This window comes from Maniola hyperantus, chromosome 8 (assembly GCF_902806685.2).
Source record: "Maniola hyperantus chromosome 8, iAphHyp1.2, whole genome shotgun sequence".
NCBI classification, from domain to species: Eukaryota; Metazoa; Arthropoda; class Insecta; order Lepidoptera; family Nymphalidae; genus Maniola; species Maniola hyperantus.
Window position 1 is genome coordinate 8369308 of NC_048543.1, and position 13969 is coordinate 8383276.

The 13969-nt window shown below is 39.1% G+C and overlaps 1 protein-coding gene across 3 annotated transcripts in view; it reads right to left on the reverse strand.

Annotated features, from left to right (window-relative positions):
• Nucleotides 1-13969, reverse strand: part of LOC117984706 (protein numb-like) — a 45158-nt gene that overhangs the window by 5867 nt on the left and 25322 nt on the right. For all 3 annotated transcript variants that reach the window (XM_069500209.1, XM_069500210.1, XM_034971355.2), the window contains exons 2-6: nt 9303-9578; nt 6476-6627; nt 3114-3325; nt 966-1161; nt 112-274 (exon numbers count right to left, since the gene is read on the reverse strand). In XM_069500209.1, coding sequence (XP_069356310.1) covers nt 112-274; nt 966-1161; nt 3114-3325; nt 6476-6627; nt 9303-9509 — 930 coding nt within the window. In that variant the 5' untranslated portion in view covers nt 9510-9578. The remainder of the gene's footprint in view (nt 1-111; nt 275-965; nt 1162-3113; nt 3326-6475; nt 6628-9302; nt 9579-13969) is intronic.

The following is a 13969-nucleotide window of genomic DNA, read 5'->3' on the forward strand; positions in this document are numbered from 1 at the left end:
GCGGCCCAAACGCTCATCACTGCATTGAGCAGCAACTCGCAAACGACAAAACGACTGTACGAAGGAGTAGGCCAGGCTCACTCAGTCGCAAAGCTAGTACACAACACCAACCTCGATAGGCGCCACGTCAGGTCTCGGGCTGACAGCGGGCAGGGCGGGCAAGGCGGGCAAGGCGGGCAGCGCGGCGGGCGGTGAGCCCAGCCCTAAGCGTTGACGTTCTAGGTTCGACGGCAGCTCGCTGATGCGCAAAGACATCTGCCGCTTGAACGGAGAGCTGAAATAAAAAAAAATATTGTGTTAAGTACGCTGAGGAAAAGTGTTAACACTTTGTCCCTAGAAACTTCTCCTTAAAATTCGTGCTATCTCAAGCATAACTGCTTTCTATAACCGACACTTAATCGAACAGCCAAGTGAAAGCTGCTTAAAATGTTAGTTGAAACTTTTCTTACTAAGACCATTGACTCTAATACTGAGTCAAATTCACATGATGGTAAGTCAAGTCAAGGTATCTCGATACTTTCCTTTTTGCTTTCACTAGGCTATCATTAAGGGGAATAAATAGCAACATCAATAATTATAATTGACTACAATTACTTGCTTGTTGGCCTTGTCCACAAGTTCAAAGTCAGCGTGCTACGGAGCGGGCTATGCTGGGTGCCTTTGTGAGGGGACAAAATCCATAACGAGGAAATCCGTAGGAGAACCAAAGTAACAGACGTGGTTTAACGATTTAGCAAAGTGGTAGAGGGCAAGCCATGTCTGTCGCAGAACCGATGGCCGTTAGAGCAGACGTGTTCTGGAGTGGAGTCCGCGTACCAGCAAGCACAGTGTGTGACGTCCTCTAACCTGCTGGACTGACGATCTTAACGCGGGAAGAGGAAGGCAGAGGTCCGTGTGTGGTGAGTGGTGACACATTCTCGGGAAGGCCTACGTCCAGCAGTGAAAGCAAACATTGATTGACGTACTTGTTATTGAGGTGCGCGAAGCCGCGGAAGGAGCCCTGGCGCTCGAGCAGGTGCGGCGCAGCGTGCGGGCGCTCCACCGCGAAGGGGTTGTGCGGCGCTGGCGCAGGCGCGGGCGCGGCGCGCTGCACGGCAAGCGGCGCGGGCGTTGGCGTAGTCGGGCTCGGCTCCACCTCTGACGTTCGCCGACTTGTTATATCTACCATGAGAATAGACATTCATGTGTTTTTAATTTTATACGAACCAAATTTTAAAAACCAAAGAACTAAAAAGTTACAAAACTTTTTTTACAAATCCAAATCTTTTTTCAAGTTTTTTCATCAATTTTCACACAGACGAAATTTGCGTTTCGACAATTTTTTTGTCAAATACTACGCACAACGCCAATTTTTATTGCTATGCCCTGTGGGTTTCAAATCGTCTAACACGAGTAGTGTAGTCACCAACATACGTGAGTTCGCACATTTGTTCCAAGAATGCAATGCACTTTGCATACTAATACCAGACGCTCGCACGACTTCTTAAATGACGCACAAATATACGATTCCGCCTTGCCATGACGGAAATTCTGTGTGAATAATTTGACCATGATTTACTCATATCTATTTTAATCTCGCTGTATCGACTGGCTCGAGGCACATTGCGGCAAAATCGAAACAACACGAAGCGTCAAATTCGCTGAGATTTGTTTATTGAAGTACCTTATCTTTACAAGAGCTTTTAAACTAAATATAAATTTTATTAATATTGGTGTTTTAACTCTATTTTAATAAACCTTTGAACAATTTGGTACTGAAAATGTATTTTATTAGTGATTTTTCTAAATTTATTATATAGTACGTTTATTTTTACATTTTTTTTTTTTTTAAATTTATTATCAAATAAAAATACATACAAATAAAAGCTTAAACTAAAAACACCGAAAAAACCACAGAGGTTTGTCCTCGGTGCCTATCTGCAACGAAGATACCTATTAACTCATTACTTAAAAGAAATAATCTACAGTAGGTATATAACGCGAAGAATCACGTAAGTATGTAACATAATATTATAATCGTGAGTAGGTTTATTAAATTTATTAGGTGAATAGGATTAGCACTAATATAAATAATTATATAATCTACATAGACACAAAAGACTCAGCCATCTAACTTTGCTAAAAAATATTCTTTTAATTTATACTTAATGTTTTTAATATCTATTTTTTAATCAGCGTTGGAGGTAGTTCATTTATGAATACTTTAGTTTAAGTACATACTTTAGTTTAAGATTAAATTATAGTTTTACTTTAATTTAGTGTGTAACAGATGGGGTTGACATATATTATCTACTAGATGATGTCCGCAACTTCATTCGCATGGATTTAGGTGTTTAAAAATCCCGTGGGAATTTGATTTTCCGGGATAAAATGTCTTTCCCCGGGACGCAAGCTATCTCTGTACCAAATTTCATCAAAATCAGTTGAACGGATGAGCCGTGAAAAGCTAGCAGACAGACAGACAGACACACTTTCGCATTTGTAATATTAGTATAGAAGTATGGATGTAGTTCATCTACTGCAAAAGCCACGTAAAAATATCAGATACTTAACGAATACCGCCATATACCATCATATAAGATATAACAACATGTACTTTTTGAATTCTTTTTAATTTGAATGGCGGCCTATTAGAAATGTTATTATTTGTTGTCACAGTGGCAATAGAAATACACACTGTATGAAAATTTTAACTCTCTACCTATTACGGTTCATGAGCTACAATACAGCCCGCTGACAGACGGACGGACAAACGGACGGACAGAAGAGGCTTAGTACCTAATAGGGCCCTGTTAGCGCCCTTCGCGTACGGAACCCTAAAAAGAGCTTTTGATTTTTTTAAGGTTTTCATAAGAAGCACACAACGACACAAACGAAACAAAACAAGATTTATTAAAAATAATAATTGCACCAATAAGATAGAAGGCACACACACATATACATACAGACACACACAGCACTGTCTCACTTGTACACGGTCACGCTCATTTGTATGGACGAGCAATTTTAGCTGATTAGGTGCATTTTATCGTCACGTTCGACGTTTTACTGTCTGTGATTTATCCCATGCGATATTAAAAAAATTTAAAAATTCATTTGAAAAATATACTGACTAGATTTCCTGAAGGATCCCTGTCGAGTGAACGCGTGGCTGGCCGCGTCGATGCTCATGGAGACCGCGCACTCCTTGTCCCTGCGCTGCTTGCGCTCCAGGCATGCGGCGAACGCGCAGCCCACCGCGTGCGACAGCCGCTCCCCGCTGTCGCGCGACGCCAGGAACCCGTGGCACATCCACCGCCGGGTCGTGCCATCCCGGCAAATATAGCTGGAAGCAGGAGTAAAAAATCGGTCAAGTGAGAGTCGGACTCACACGAAGGGTTCCGTACCATTGTGCAAAAAATAACAATTAACACATTTTTTTAAATCTTCATCGCGGCTAATTTTTTTTTAGTTTTTGCTGCTATATTGATAAAAGAAACACGTTTGTGAAAATTTCAACTCTACCCTATTTACAGTTCACGAGATACAGCCCGCTGACGGATGGTAAGACGGATGAACGGTTGGACAGACGGACGGATAGGGCTAGAGGCTTAGTAATGGGGGTTGGCATTTTTCAGGTACGGATCCCTAATAAGAGTAAATTAAAATATAAATCACCCACGACAGGTCAAGGTTACCATAATATTGTATTGTAGTCGGAATCGAGTCCATAAGACAAAAGCAAGTACCTAAGTAATATAATTAATATCAATTGCATGACTGAGATCTCTACACCCACTGAGAAAACAACTGATAAATTCTCAAGCAGTTGAACATGATTTTCATCAAACATATTTTTTAATTATTTTTTTCACCTTTATTACCTGTATGTCCCAAAGCCACCATGATCCCAACAGACATTCCTCCCAGTGTTGGGGACAATACGCAGAGAAACTTTCAGCTTTTACAAAATAACGAAGGTCTGGCACGCGCGGACTCTGTCTCTATTAGAACCATTTTGATTACACAACCTTCGAGAAAAGAAACCGCGCCTTCAAATCTTGTAATCCGTTTGAGCGCTTTGATGGTACAGAGAGATACACAAATGCACACGTTAAACTTATAATACCCGTCTACCGTAATACTATACTACTCAACCTCTAAATAGTACCGACTTTTATTTACTAGCTGAGCCCGCGACTTCGTCCGCGTGGAATTTGGTTTTTTTAAAATCCCGTGGGAACTCTTTGATTTTCCGGGATAAAAAGTAGCCATCCCATGCAAAAAATCACGTCAATCCGTTGCACGGGTTGCACCGTTCCGACGTGATTGAAGGACAAACCAACAAACAAACACACTTTCGCATTTATAATAAGGGTACTGTTGATGTACAAGGCCAGCATTGATTACGTGCCATACAGATAGAATTAATTACTAAATTCTAACGATTTTGTGTAAAATCTGGTTTTCCGAACGAGTATGTATTAAAACAATATTTAATGTGGCGGAGTTCATTAAGGCCAGGGACAAATCTAACGAAATTCCGATAACAATTCCGTGGCGTTTCGCAAGTTTTTTCCTTAGCCTAAGAGAGAATATTCGTTTGAAGAAAACAAATTCATACTTAATCCTAATCCTAATATAATATTATAAATGTGAAAGTATGGATGTTTGGATGTTTGTTACTCAATCACGCAAAAACGGCTGAACGGATTTGGATGGAATTTGGAATGGAGATAGATTATACCCTGGATTAACACATAGGCTACTTTTTGTCCCAGAAAATCATGAGTTCCCGCGGTATTTTGAAAAATGTAAATCCACGCGGACGAAGTCGCGGGCGAGTTCGAATAAATGCGAAAGTGTATTTGCCTGTCTGTCTACCAGCTTTTCACAGCCCATCCGTTCAACCGATCGAAACAAAATCTGGTAAACAGATACCTTACATCTTATTCCAGGGGAAGGACATACATTTATCCCGGAAAATCAAAGAATTCTCATAGGATTTTTGAAAACAAAAATCCATATGGAGGAAGTCACGGGCGTCATCTACATGGTACAAAGATAGCTTGCGCACTGGAGACGGAGACTGGAGACATAGGCATATAACATTTATCCCCGGAAAAGCAAAGAGTTCCCACTAAATTTTTAAAAACTTAAATCCATGCGGAAGAAGTCGCTGGTATCATCTAGTATTCTATAAATAATATAGGTTTGTATAATGATATTATCTCGACAACTTGTCAATTTTCCTTGAAGCCCCATACAAGACATTTCTTGGGATTCATCCTAAATAGATTTTGTGGTAAGAACTATGAAGATATACATATCACAAGTACTAGTCGTGCTCGTGTGTTCGCACAACTAACCCAGTTAAGGAATTAACTGTTAACAGAGGAATTATTTAATTAACTGTTACGTACCTACTTGAGTAGGTACTTTATGTGATGGTTTTATATTTAACGTTATCGATTGGATATTGCATTGTTTATTACATACTTATTAATCACTAGCTTATGCTCGCGACTTCATTTACATGGACTACACAAATTTTAAACCCCTATTTCACCCCCTTAGGGGTTGAATTTTAAAAATCCTTAGCGGATGCCTACGTCATAATAGCTCTATCTGCATGCCAAATTTCAGCCCGATCCGTCCAGAAGTTTGAGCTGTGCGTTGATAGAACAGTCAGTCAGTCAGTCAGTCAGTCACTTTTTCCTTTTATCAATTGGATGGGAAAAACCAAAGATTGAGCATGTTGGCACTGCTTAAAAGGGGCTCATGTCCTTCAGTGGATACATATTAGCTGAAGATGATGATTAAGAACCTGTGGGAACTTTGTGATTTTGACACTTTAAAAATGTTCATCGCATAACAGAAAAGCTCAGAATTATAAAGTATTTTTGAATTTGTGTTCACCGCATTATTAGTCACACATAATTGTTGAATATCATCTCGCGGTTCTTATAACCTTCAAAATATAAATGCACTTTAAAGATAATCCTACAATGGGGCCGATTCTCTAGTACACAATCTCTAAACTAAACTAAATTAACAGGTCTAAATCTAATACTATCCTTTTCCGCAAGCAACATTATGAAAGGGATAGCAATAGATTTAGACGTGCCATTTTAGTTTAGTTTAGAGATTGTGTACAATGGAATTAGCCACATTGGCGTACGTTCAATATATGAGTCATACACAATGCTGACCTGTCATAGACATGTACAGTAGGCGGCCAAAAATCTTGTGCATCGACCTTTAGAAATATATATAGCAGTTTCGTAAAGCGTTGTCTCTGTCGTTGAGACCGACAAAACGTCACATAGGTATGAGTGACAGAGACAACGATCTACGAAGCCGAAATTATAAAATCTTTCTTCTTCTTAATTCAATGGTCTGGTCTACTATGAGCCCTTGGGTCTCTTCCTTCTACGAGGCGCAGACCATCTCCACTGACGTGTAGAACTGCTAAGAATGTTATGATGTGACTCACCTAAACCCTCGTTCGTGATTTCTATCCGGTGCACAGAAGGAGACCTTCTCAATGGTCTGGTCTACTATGAGCCCTTTGGTCTCTTCCTCTACGACGCGCAGACCATCTCCACTGACGTGAAGAACGGCACGGACAGGACGCCGCCGGGAATTCTGCAAACCACACAATTTCAAATCAGTATTTAAAAAAATATAATATGCATTTAACCAGAAGACTAGTAAGAAGCAGCAGTGATAGCTTAGTGGTTAAGACATCGACCTCTTATTTGGAGAGTTTGGAGTTTGGATGCCCAGTACAGAAACATGAGACAGAGGACACAGCGAGAGAGGTCCGACAAGATAGCTTTTCGGATTTATGTGCGTTTTCAGCAACTAAATTTAACAGTGGAGGAAAATATCATGAGCAAAACATGCATGCCTGTGAATTCTCCATAATGTTCTTAAAGGTGTGAAGTCTGCCAATCCGCATTTGGCCATCGTGGTGGACTATGGCCTAGACCTTTCTTATTCCTAGATCCAGCTCAGTAAGAAGATAAGAATATTGACTTGTGTAGTCCACTTTGCTGATTTTTTGGCTGACTGTATGGGGCACGGGCAGACTATATGCTTAGGAGCGATGGCCAGTGGAGCCGGAAAGTTCTAGAGTGGAGACCGCGAAAAATTAAGCGTAGTGTGGGGCGCCTTCCAGCAAGATGGACCGACAATATAAAGAGGGTGGGAAATGGCTGGATAAGGAAGGCTGAGGACCGGGTCTAGTGGCGCTCTTTGGGAAAGGCCAGTTCAGCCATGGATGTCCGCAAGCTGAAATGATGTTGATGATGATGAAGTTTAACTGTAGGTGAGCATGAATTTCTGTGATACAACTGTCCCTAAGTTTAATCACTACCTATATTATAATTGCGAAAGTGTTTGTTTGTTGGTTTGTTGATATGTTGGTTTGTCCTTCAATCGCGTCGCAACGGAGCAACGGATCGACGTGATTTTTTGTATGAGTATAGTTAAAGACCTGGAGAGAGACAGGCTACCTTTTATCCCGGAATCAAAGTGTTCCCTCGGGATTTTTAAAAACCTAAATCCACGCGTACGAAGTCGCGGGCATCAGCTAATCAGTACCCCTATTATAAATGCGAAAGTGTGTTTGTTTGTTGGTTTGTCCTTCAATCACGCCGCAACGGAGCAACGGCTAGGCGTGATTTTTTGCATGGGTATAGTTAATCCTGGGTATACCTGGAGAGTGAAGTGGAGTGGCTACCTTTTATCCCGAAAATTCAATGAGTTCCCACGGGATTTTGTAAAACCTAAATCTACGCGTACGAAGTCGCGGGCATCAGCTAGTAATAAAAATAGTCAATGTAAAAATTTAATTGAATAAACATCTTTCTATTCTATTTCTAATGGAGCACCAGTTACACAATTTTGTTACTAAGTACCAATAAAGGCAAATAAGAGGGAATAATGAACGCTTCCTGCGTTATTCACAACAGCACCTTTCGTATGCAGATGGATGCGAGACCAAGCGAGATTTTTTGTTCAAGCTTATGAGAGCTGAACGCTGTGATGCTTATCACCTGTACACTCATGTAAACTTCCTTTTCCTTTTACATCAGTTAATATGTGTAATCTTTAAGGGTCCCCGCACACCACAAACTTTTTATCGGCCGATAGTTTGGTCGGTTTCTTAATCAGTAGGTATGAAGATGTATGTAAGTGCGCAAATTATAACGATTAGATCTTCATACTGATTAAGAAACCGACCAAACTATCGGCAGATAAAAAGTTTGTGGTCTGCGGGGACTCTAAATATTAGAGTCGGATGTACTTATAGTACATAGTGTCGTGTGCGTGTAGTTATAACAGATGAGCTGGCGAACAAACGGTGAGATTGCACGATTTATTTTTACAGGAGGAGCAAAAAACTGAATGAAAGCTTCTGAAACATCACTGTAATTATACCTACCGTTTTGATCGAAATCACGATTTTTAGACTCAATTTTAGCATAGTTTAACGCCGTTTTGCTTAGAAATGAGTTTAGATTTGTGTTCAGTGATCAAAATTATGAACTTAGGGCCCAATTTTCAGTAGAGTTTTAGGCTGTTTTGCTTGGAAGTGTGTTCGGATTTGTATTCAGTGGATCAAAAAACATCCAGTTACAGAAAAAAATATTTTGATTAGAAGTGTAACTACACCATTTTGTTTACCAGCTCCTCACTGTTATGTGTAACCTTAAATTACAGTCGGATATAGATACCTAATGAAGTACATAACGTCTTAACATTCGCGTGCATGGGGATTTGACTGTCTGCACTTGTATGGATTTGACGTAAACGGGACAATGCGTCTCTGATTACTTAATACATATTATAAGATGGCTCATGTCTCATAGTCCCAAATGGACAGAGCATACAATAGGAGGACCAAAGCAAACAAGCTGTATGTTGCTATTGTAGTTGTAATAATTGTTATTCTTTAGGCTCTCTTCGCATTACAATCGTCAAATTAAGTACTAACTAGATATTACTATACTCGTAGCAAAAACTCGCTGTCCGCGGGGCGAGATTTTGCGACGACTATAGCTTATGCACGGCATGCGTTGTAATGTAATGCGCCTCGCACGCTACTTATTGTACGTTGATGGTAGTGTAAGAAATCATCCCACAAGTCCCGACAACAACTGTACAAAATTTCAACTAATTGGATGAACGATTCGCAACTGCATAGGGAATAGACAGACATACAAACTTTATTAGGCCTTGCTAAACTATAATGAGAAAGGTCACAATTTCTTTTTATTGTATGTATGTAAGTAATAGACACTGTAGAAACTTACTCGAAGAACCTTGATGGCCTCTTCGCAAACTTGCATCCCCCGGGACTCGAACACCTCGACGCAGCCGAGGTATTTAACGGGGAAGGTGCAGGTGCCGGCGCGCACGGCCGCCTCGTCGGCGTGCCACTGGTGCGGGCGCGCGGACTCGGGCGGCGAGCCCTTACGGCGGCGGAAGGACTCGCGGAACGAGCGTCGCAGCCGCTCCATGCCTGCGCGCGGCGGCGACAGCGCGGCCCCGGCGCGCGCCCGCCTCAACGAGCTGCGAACTGACGACTTCTGAAACAACCAAATACTACTATTTAGTCTTTATTTTTCACCCGACTACGGCATAGCCAAAAGCAAGGGTTATGATCATGTTAGCAGGTTAGCAGTCAATGGAGGTTTGTATTTATGTGTGTTCCACCGTAACGCCTAAATTACTGAGCCGATTTTGATGAATGAGGTGTCAATTGATTCTTTATTATGGTCTGGATGACATGGGTTACATTTTTATTCGACAAAATCGACCTGGCGAATGTTACATCCAAAAAGTGCGAGTCTCCAAAATTTTGTTTTTCTATTGTATCGAGTGGGATATCAAATGAAAGCGGAAAAAATCTCAAATTCAAATTCTTAGGGTTTGAGGGCTTTTTAATTTTTTCTTGTTATATCTAACTTAACTACACTACTGCAAAGCCAAAACGGCCGGAACGTTAACGCCCTGCGCAGACGAGGGACTACTGTTGGCGTAAAACAAAAACGGATTACTAAGAACTGCATCGCAATCATGGCATAACGCGCACGATGGACGGCGATAGACGATGGATGGATGGATACTGCGAAACTCCGCACCTGCTCGTACTAAAAAAATATTTAAAAAACCGACTTCCAAATCTACTACAAAGTAAAAAATAACTTTTGTTTCTACACGTGTATTCTATTTTTTTTTGCAGTTTTTTTTATTTACAGTTGATTTCTAGTTTCTTTTATTAAGCTCGCCCGACTTCATACTTACATACACGTATAGAAACAAAAGTTATTTTTTACTTTGTAGTGGTTTTAGAAGTCGGTTTTATTTATTTTAAGCTTTTTAGTGTAAGTAGTCATCGCTTAGTACCTAAAATATCAATTCACCAGCAAAACTTTCAAAATCCACACGTTTTAGGAGAGCATCAGGATTGAAGAGTTGGGACTTGGAATTCAATAACAAAGTCTATGCTCGGCATTTAATGTGATTCATGTTCCTCAAATTGTTCAATAGGCTACTTGACTCATATCTAATTTCGTCCAATAAATGATTATTTATTATAGTATTTTGCTTAAGACAACGAAATATATCAATAACAATTATTAAAAACGCAGGATGGATATATAAATCCAATTTAAAAAAATACAATTTTTATTTTTATTTGAAACGCAGAAAACGCTGTCAGCCATGATGTGACGTCATTAAATATGTAAACAAAGAAATGTCATCCCTATGTCACGCGGGGACTAACGTAGTATCCATATATATAAAATTTAGAGTCCTGACTAACTTATATATCAACGCACAGCCTAAACATCTAAACAGCTGGTCCTAGATACATGAAATTTGGTGGGTGTGTTCTTTGTAGGTAAAGAGAAGGTATCCACTAGGAAAGGATTTTTTGAAATTCCACCCCTGAGTGGGTTAAATGGAGGTTTGAAATTTATGAAGTCCACGCGGGCGAAGTCACGAGCATAAGCTAGTTTTTATATATTTCTAAAAACTCATAGTAAACGTAAAAAAATATCGTTTTCTCTTTATAAATTGAATAAGTTATTAAGTAAGACTTACAACAAAGTGATCTTTGCAAAAATAAATTTGGGTTGAAGTCGTTAGTCATATAGGATCCCTTTAAGCAAGTCTTTGCGTGTTACGTATATTTATTTCACTGGGCACTCTAATTCACAACTTTCCTGTGGTCTTTATCGATGCGTTTTTTACATTCTTGGATGATACAATAACGATAATTACTATATTTTTCATGTAAACTAATATAGAAGTCATGTTTATTAAACTTTGGGAGGTTATGCTGTTGTTTACAAATGTATGACGTCAGAGCACAGATAATCTATCGGCCAAACATGGCCGACAGTGTTTTTACCTGTCTAAGAAAAAAATATTTTTAAATTAAAGTTTTACGGTATATAGGGCGCAAAAAAATATAGTGTTAATTTTTTTGATATAATAGGACAAATATTAACCATTTAAGACCAACTTAAAAAAAGTGTCAAGTAGCCTAATACTAACTATCCTTCAACAAGTTCTTGCTATATTCAAAGATAGCTGATCCCCGCGGCTTCGCCCGCGTAGATTTAGGTTTTTAAAGATCCCGTATAGCCTATGTCACTCAGGAATAATGTAGCTTTCTACTGGTGAAAGAATTTTTAAAATCGGTTCAGTAGTTCTAAAGATTACCCCCTACAAACAAACTTAACGACATTACCTCTTTATATAATACTAGCTGATCCCCGCGGCTTCGCCCGCGTAGATTTAGGTTTTTAAAGATCCCGTATAGCCTATGTCACTCAGGAATAATGTAGCTTTCTACTGGTGAAAGAATTTTTAAAATCGGTTCAGTAGTTCTAAAGATTACCCCCTACAAACAAACTTAACGACATTACCTCTTTATATAATACTAGCTGATCCCCGCGGCTTCGCCCGCGTAGATTTAGGTTTTTAAAGATCCCGTATAGCCTATGTCACTCAGGAATAATGTAGCTTTCTACTGGTGAAAGAATTTTTAAAATCGGTTCAGTAGTTCTAAAGATTACCCCCTACAAACAAACTTAACGACATTACCTCTTTATATAATAACAACGGGCCGTGCAGCAGAAATCGTAATATTTTAATTTCGCCATAACTTCAAAACCAAACGTCCAATTTTAATCATTCAAAGACCAAATATTATCTCCATAAACTGTTCTTAGTGATGAAATCATTTATTTAGGATTAATAGCATGAGTAAAATAAACGCGTTTAAATGTAGTCCAAAAAAAATTCAAGATTTTTAAATAAAAAAATGGTTGCTGTGCCTCACTCGACATAGATGGGTATAGTGTGTCGCGGACTTTTTTGTAGATATTTATAAGATCTACAATTAATTAGAACATTTTATGGTTCTATCTTTTATAGTTTAGGCAGCGTACGCAAAATAAGTAACTTTTCTGGTTGATTTTTTACACCTTGTGTCCGAAAAACCCAAATATCTTACGGAACCCTATTTTTTTCCAAAATAAAATATAGCCTATGTTACTCGTGGATAATGTAGCTTTCGAATGGTGAAAGAATTTTTAAAATCGGTCCAGTAGTTTTTGAGCCTATTCAGTACAAACAAACAAACAAACAAACAAACAAACAAACAAACAAACAAACAAACAAACAAACAAACAAACAAACAAACAAAGTTTTCCTCTTTATAATATTAGTGTAGAAACATTATGTTTATCACTACAGCTTACTAAATGCGCGTTGAAGTGTTCGCTTCTAGTGTTTACTCAAGAAGAGGTGGGAGCACATGCAAGGTAAATACGTAGGAACGCCGTAGGTACTTGTGCTGGATAAATAGTAAATACTAAATAGGTAGACGCCATTGTGTTTATACGGCTTTCAGTGGGCGGCGAACTGAAAGTATCCAATTCTTAGGCAGACCTACGCCTAAGTGCCTTTTATGGTATATATCGACGTCATATTGCCTCTAATTGAGTGTTTCTTTCAAAACTGTGTTTGATAACATATATATTTTTTCTTAAAAAGAATATTAGCCATGTTAAGTGACTAATATTCCCCTTTCCTCTCGAACTAAGCGTCAAGCTTGTGCTAGGAGTAGGTACGACAATAGTGCAACGGGCGGGGTTTGAACCGCCGACCTTTCAGTTTTCCGTTCACTCCTTTACCCGTTGAGCTATTGAGGCTCATTTTACTTAACAACTTCGATAAAGTTCGTTATATTTTATCGATGCCAATGCCTACCTATATTCAATAGCATTTCGGCGGTTGACTCGTAAAGACTGAGTAAGATTTCTTAGAACAATAAGGTACGTTTTATTACTTATTATAAATGGACTTAGCTGAATCAGAAAAGAAAAAGCTAAGCTAAAAGTATCAGTGAAAAACTCAAAGCCAAAAAAAAACCGGCCAAGTGCGAATCAGACTCGCGCACTGAGGGTTCCATACTACAATCGTATTTTATCCACATTTTGCACGATAAATCAAAAACTACTTGCTAGATTTCGTTCAAACCAAGGTGGAAGTTTGTATGTACATCGTACATCATATATTTTTTTAGTTTTATTATTCTCTTATATTAGTTACAGGGGGGCACATTTTACCAATTTGGAAGTGTCTCTCGCGCAAACAGACAAACAGACAGACAAGCAGACAGACAGACAGACAGACATGACGAATCTATAAGGGTTTTTTTGCCATTTGGCTACGGAATGCAACCTCAACTCTTTTTAAACTTAGCTATGGCTCAAAGAACGGAGGAGGAGGACATAGCTATGGCTCAAAGAACCAAAATATGACGGATGTTGGGACCCCAAGAAGGTAGATTAAAATATGTGCTTAAATCAACGATGTATGCGAATATTGAAATATGTCGCACTGCAGGTGACAAATTAAAGGAAGCAAATATTATAAATTCATATTTAAAAAAAGATAA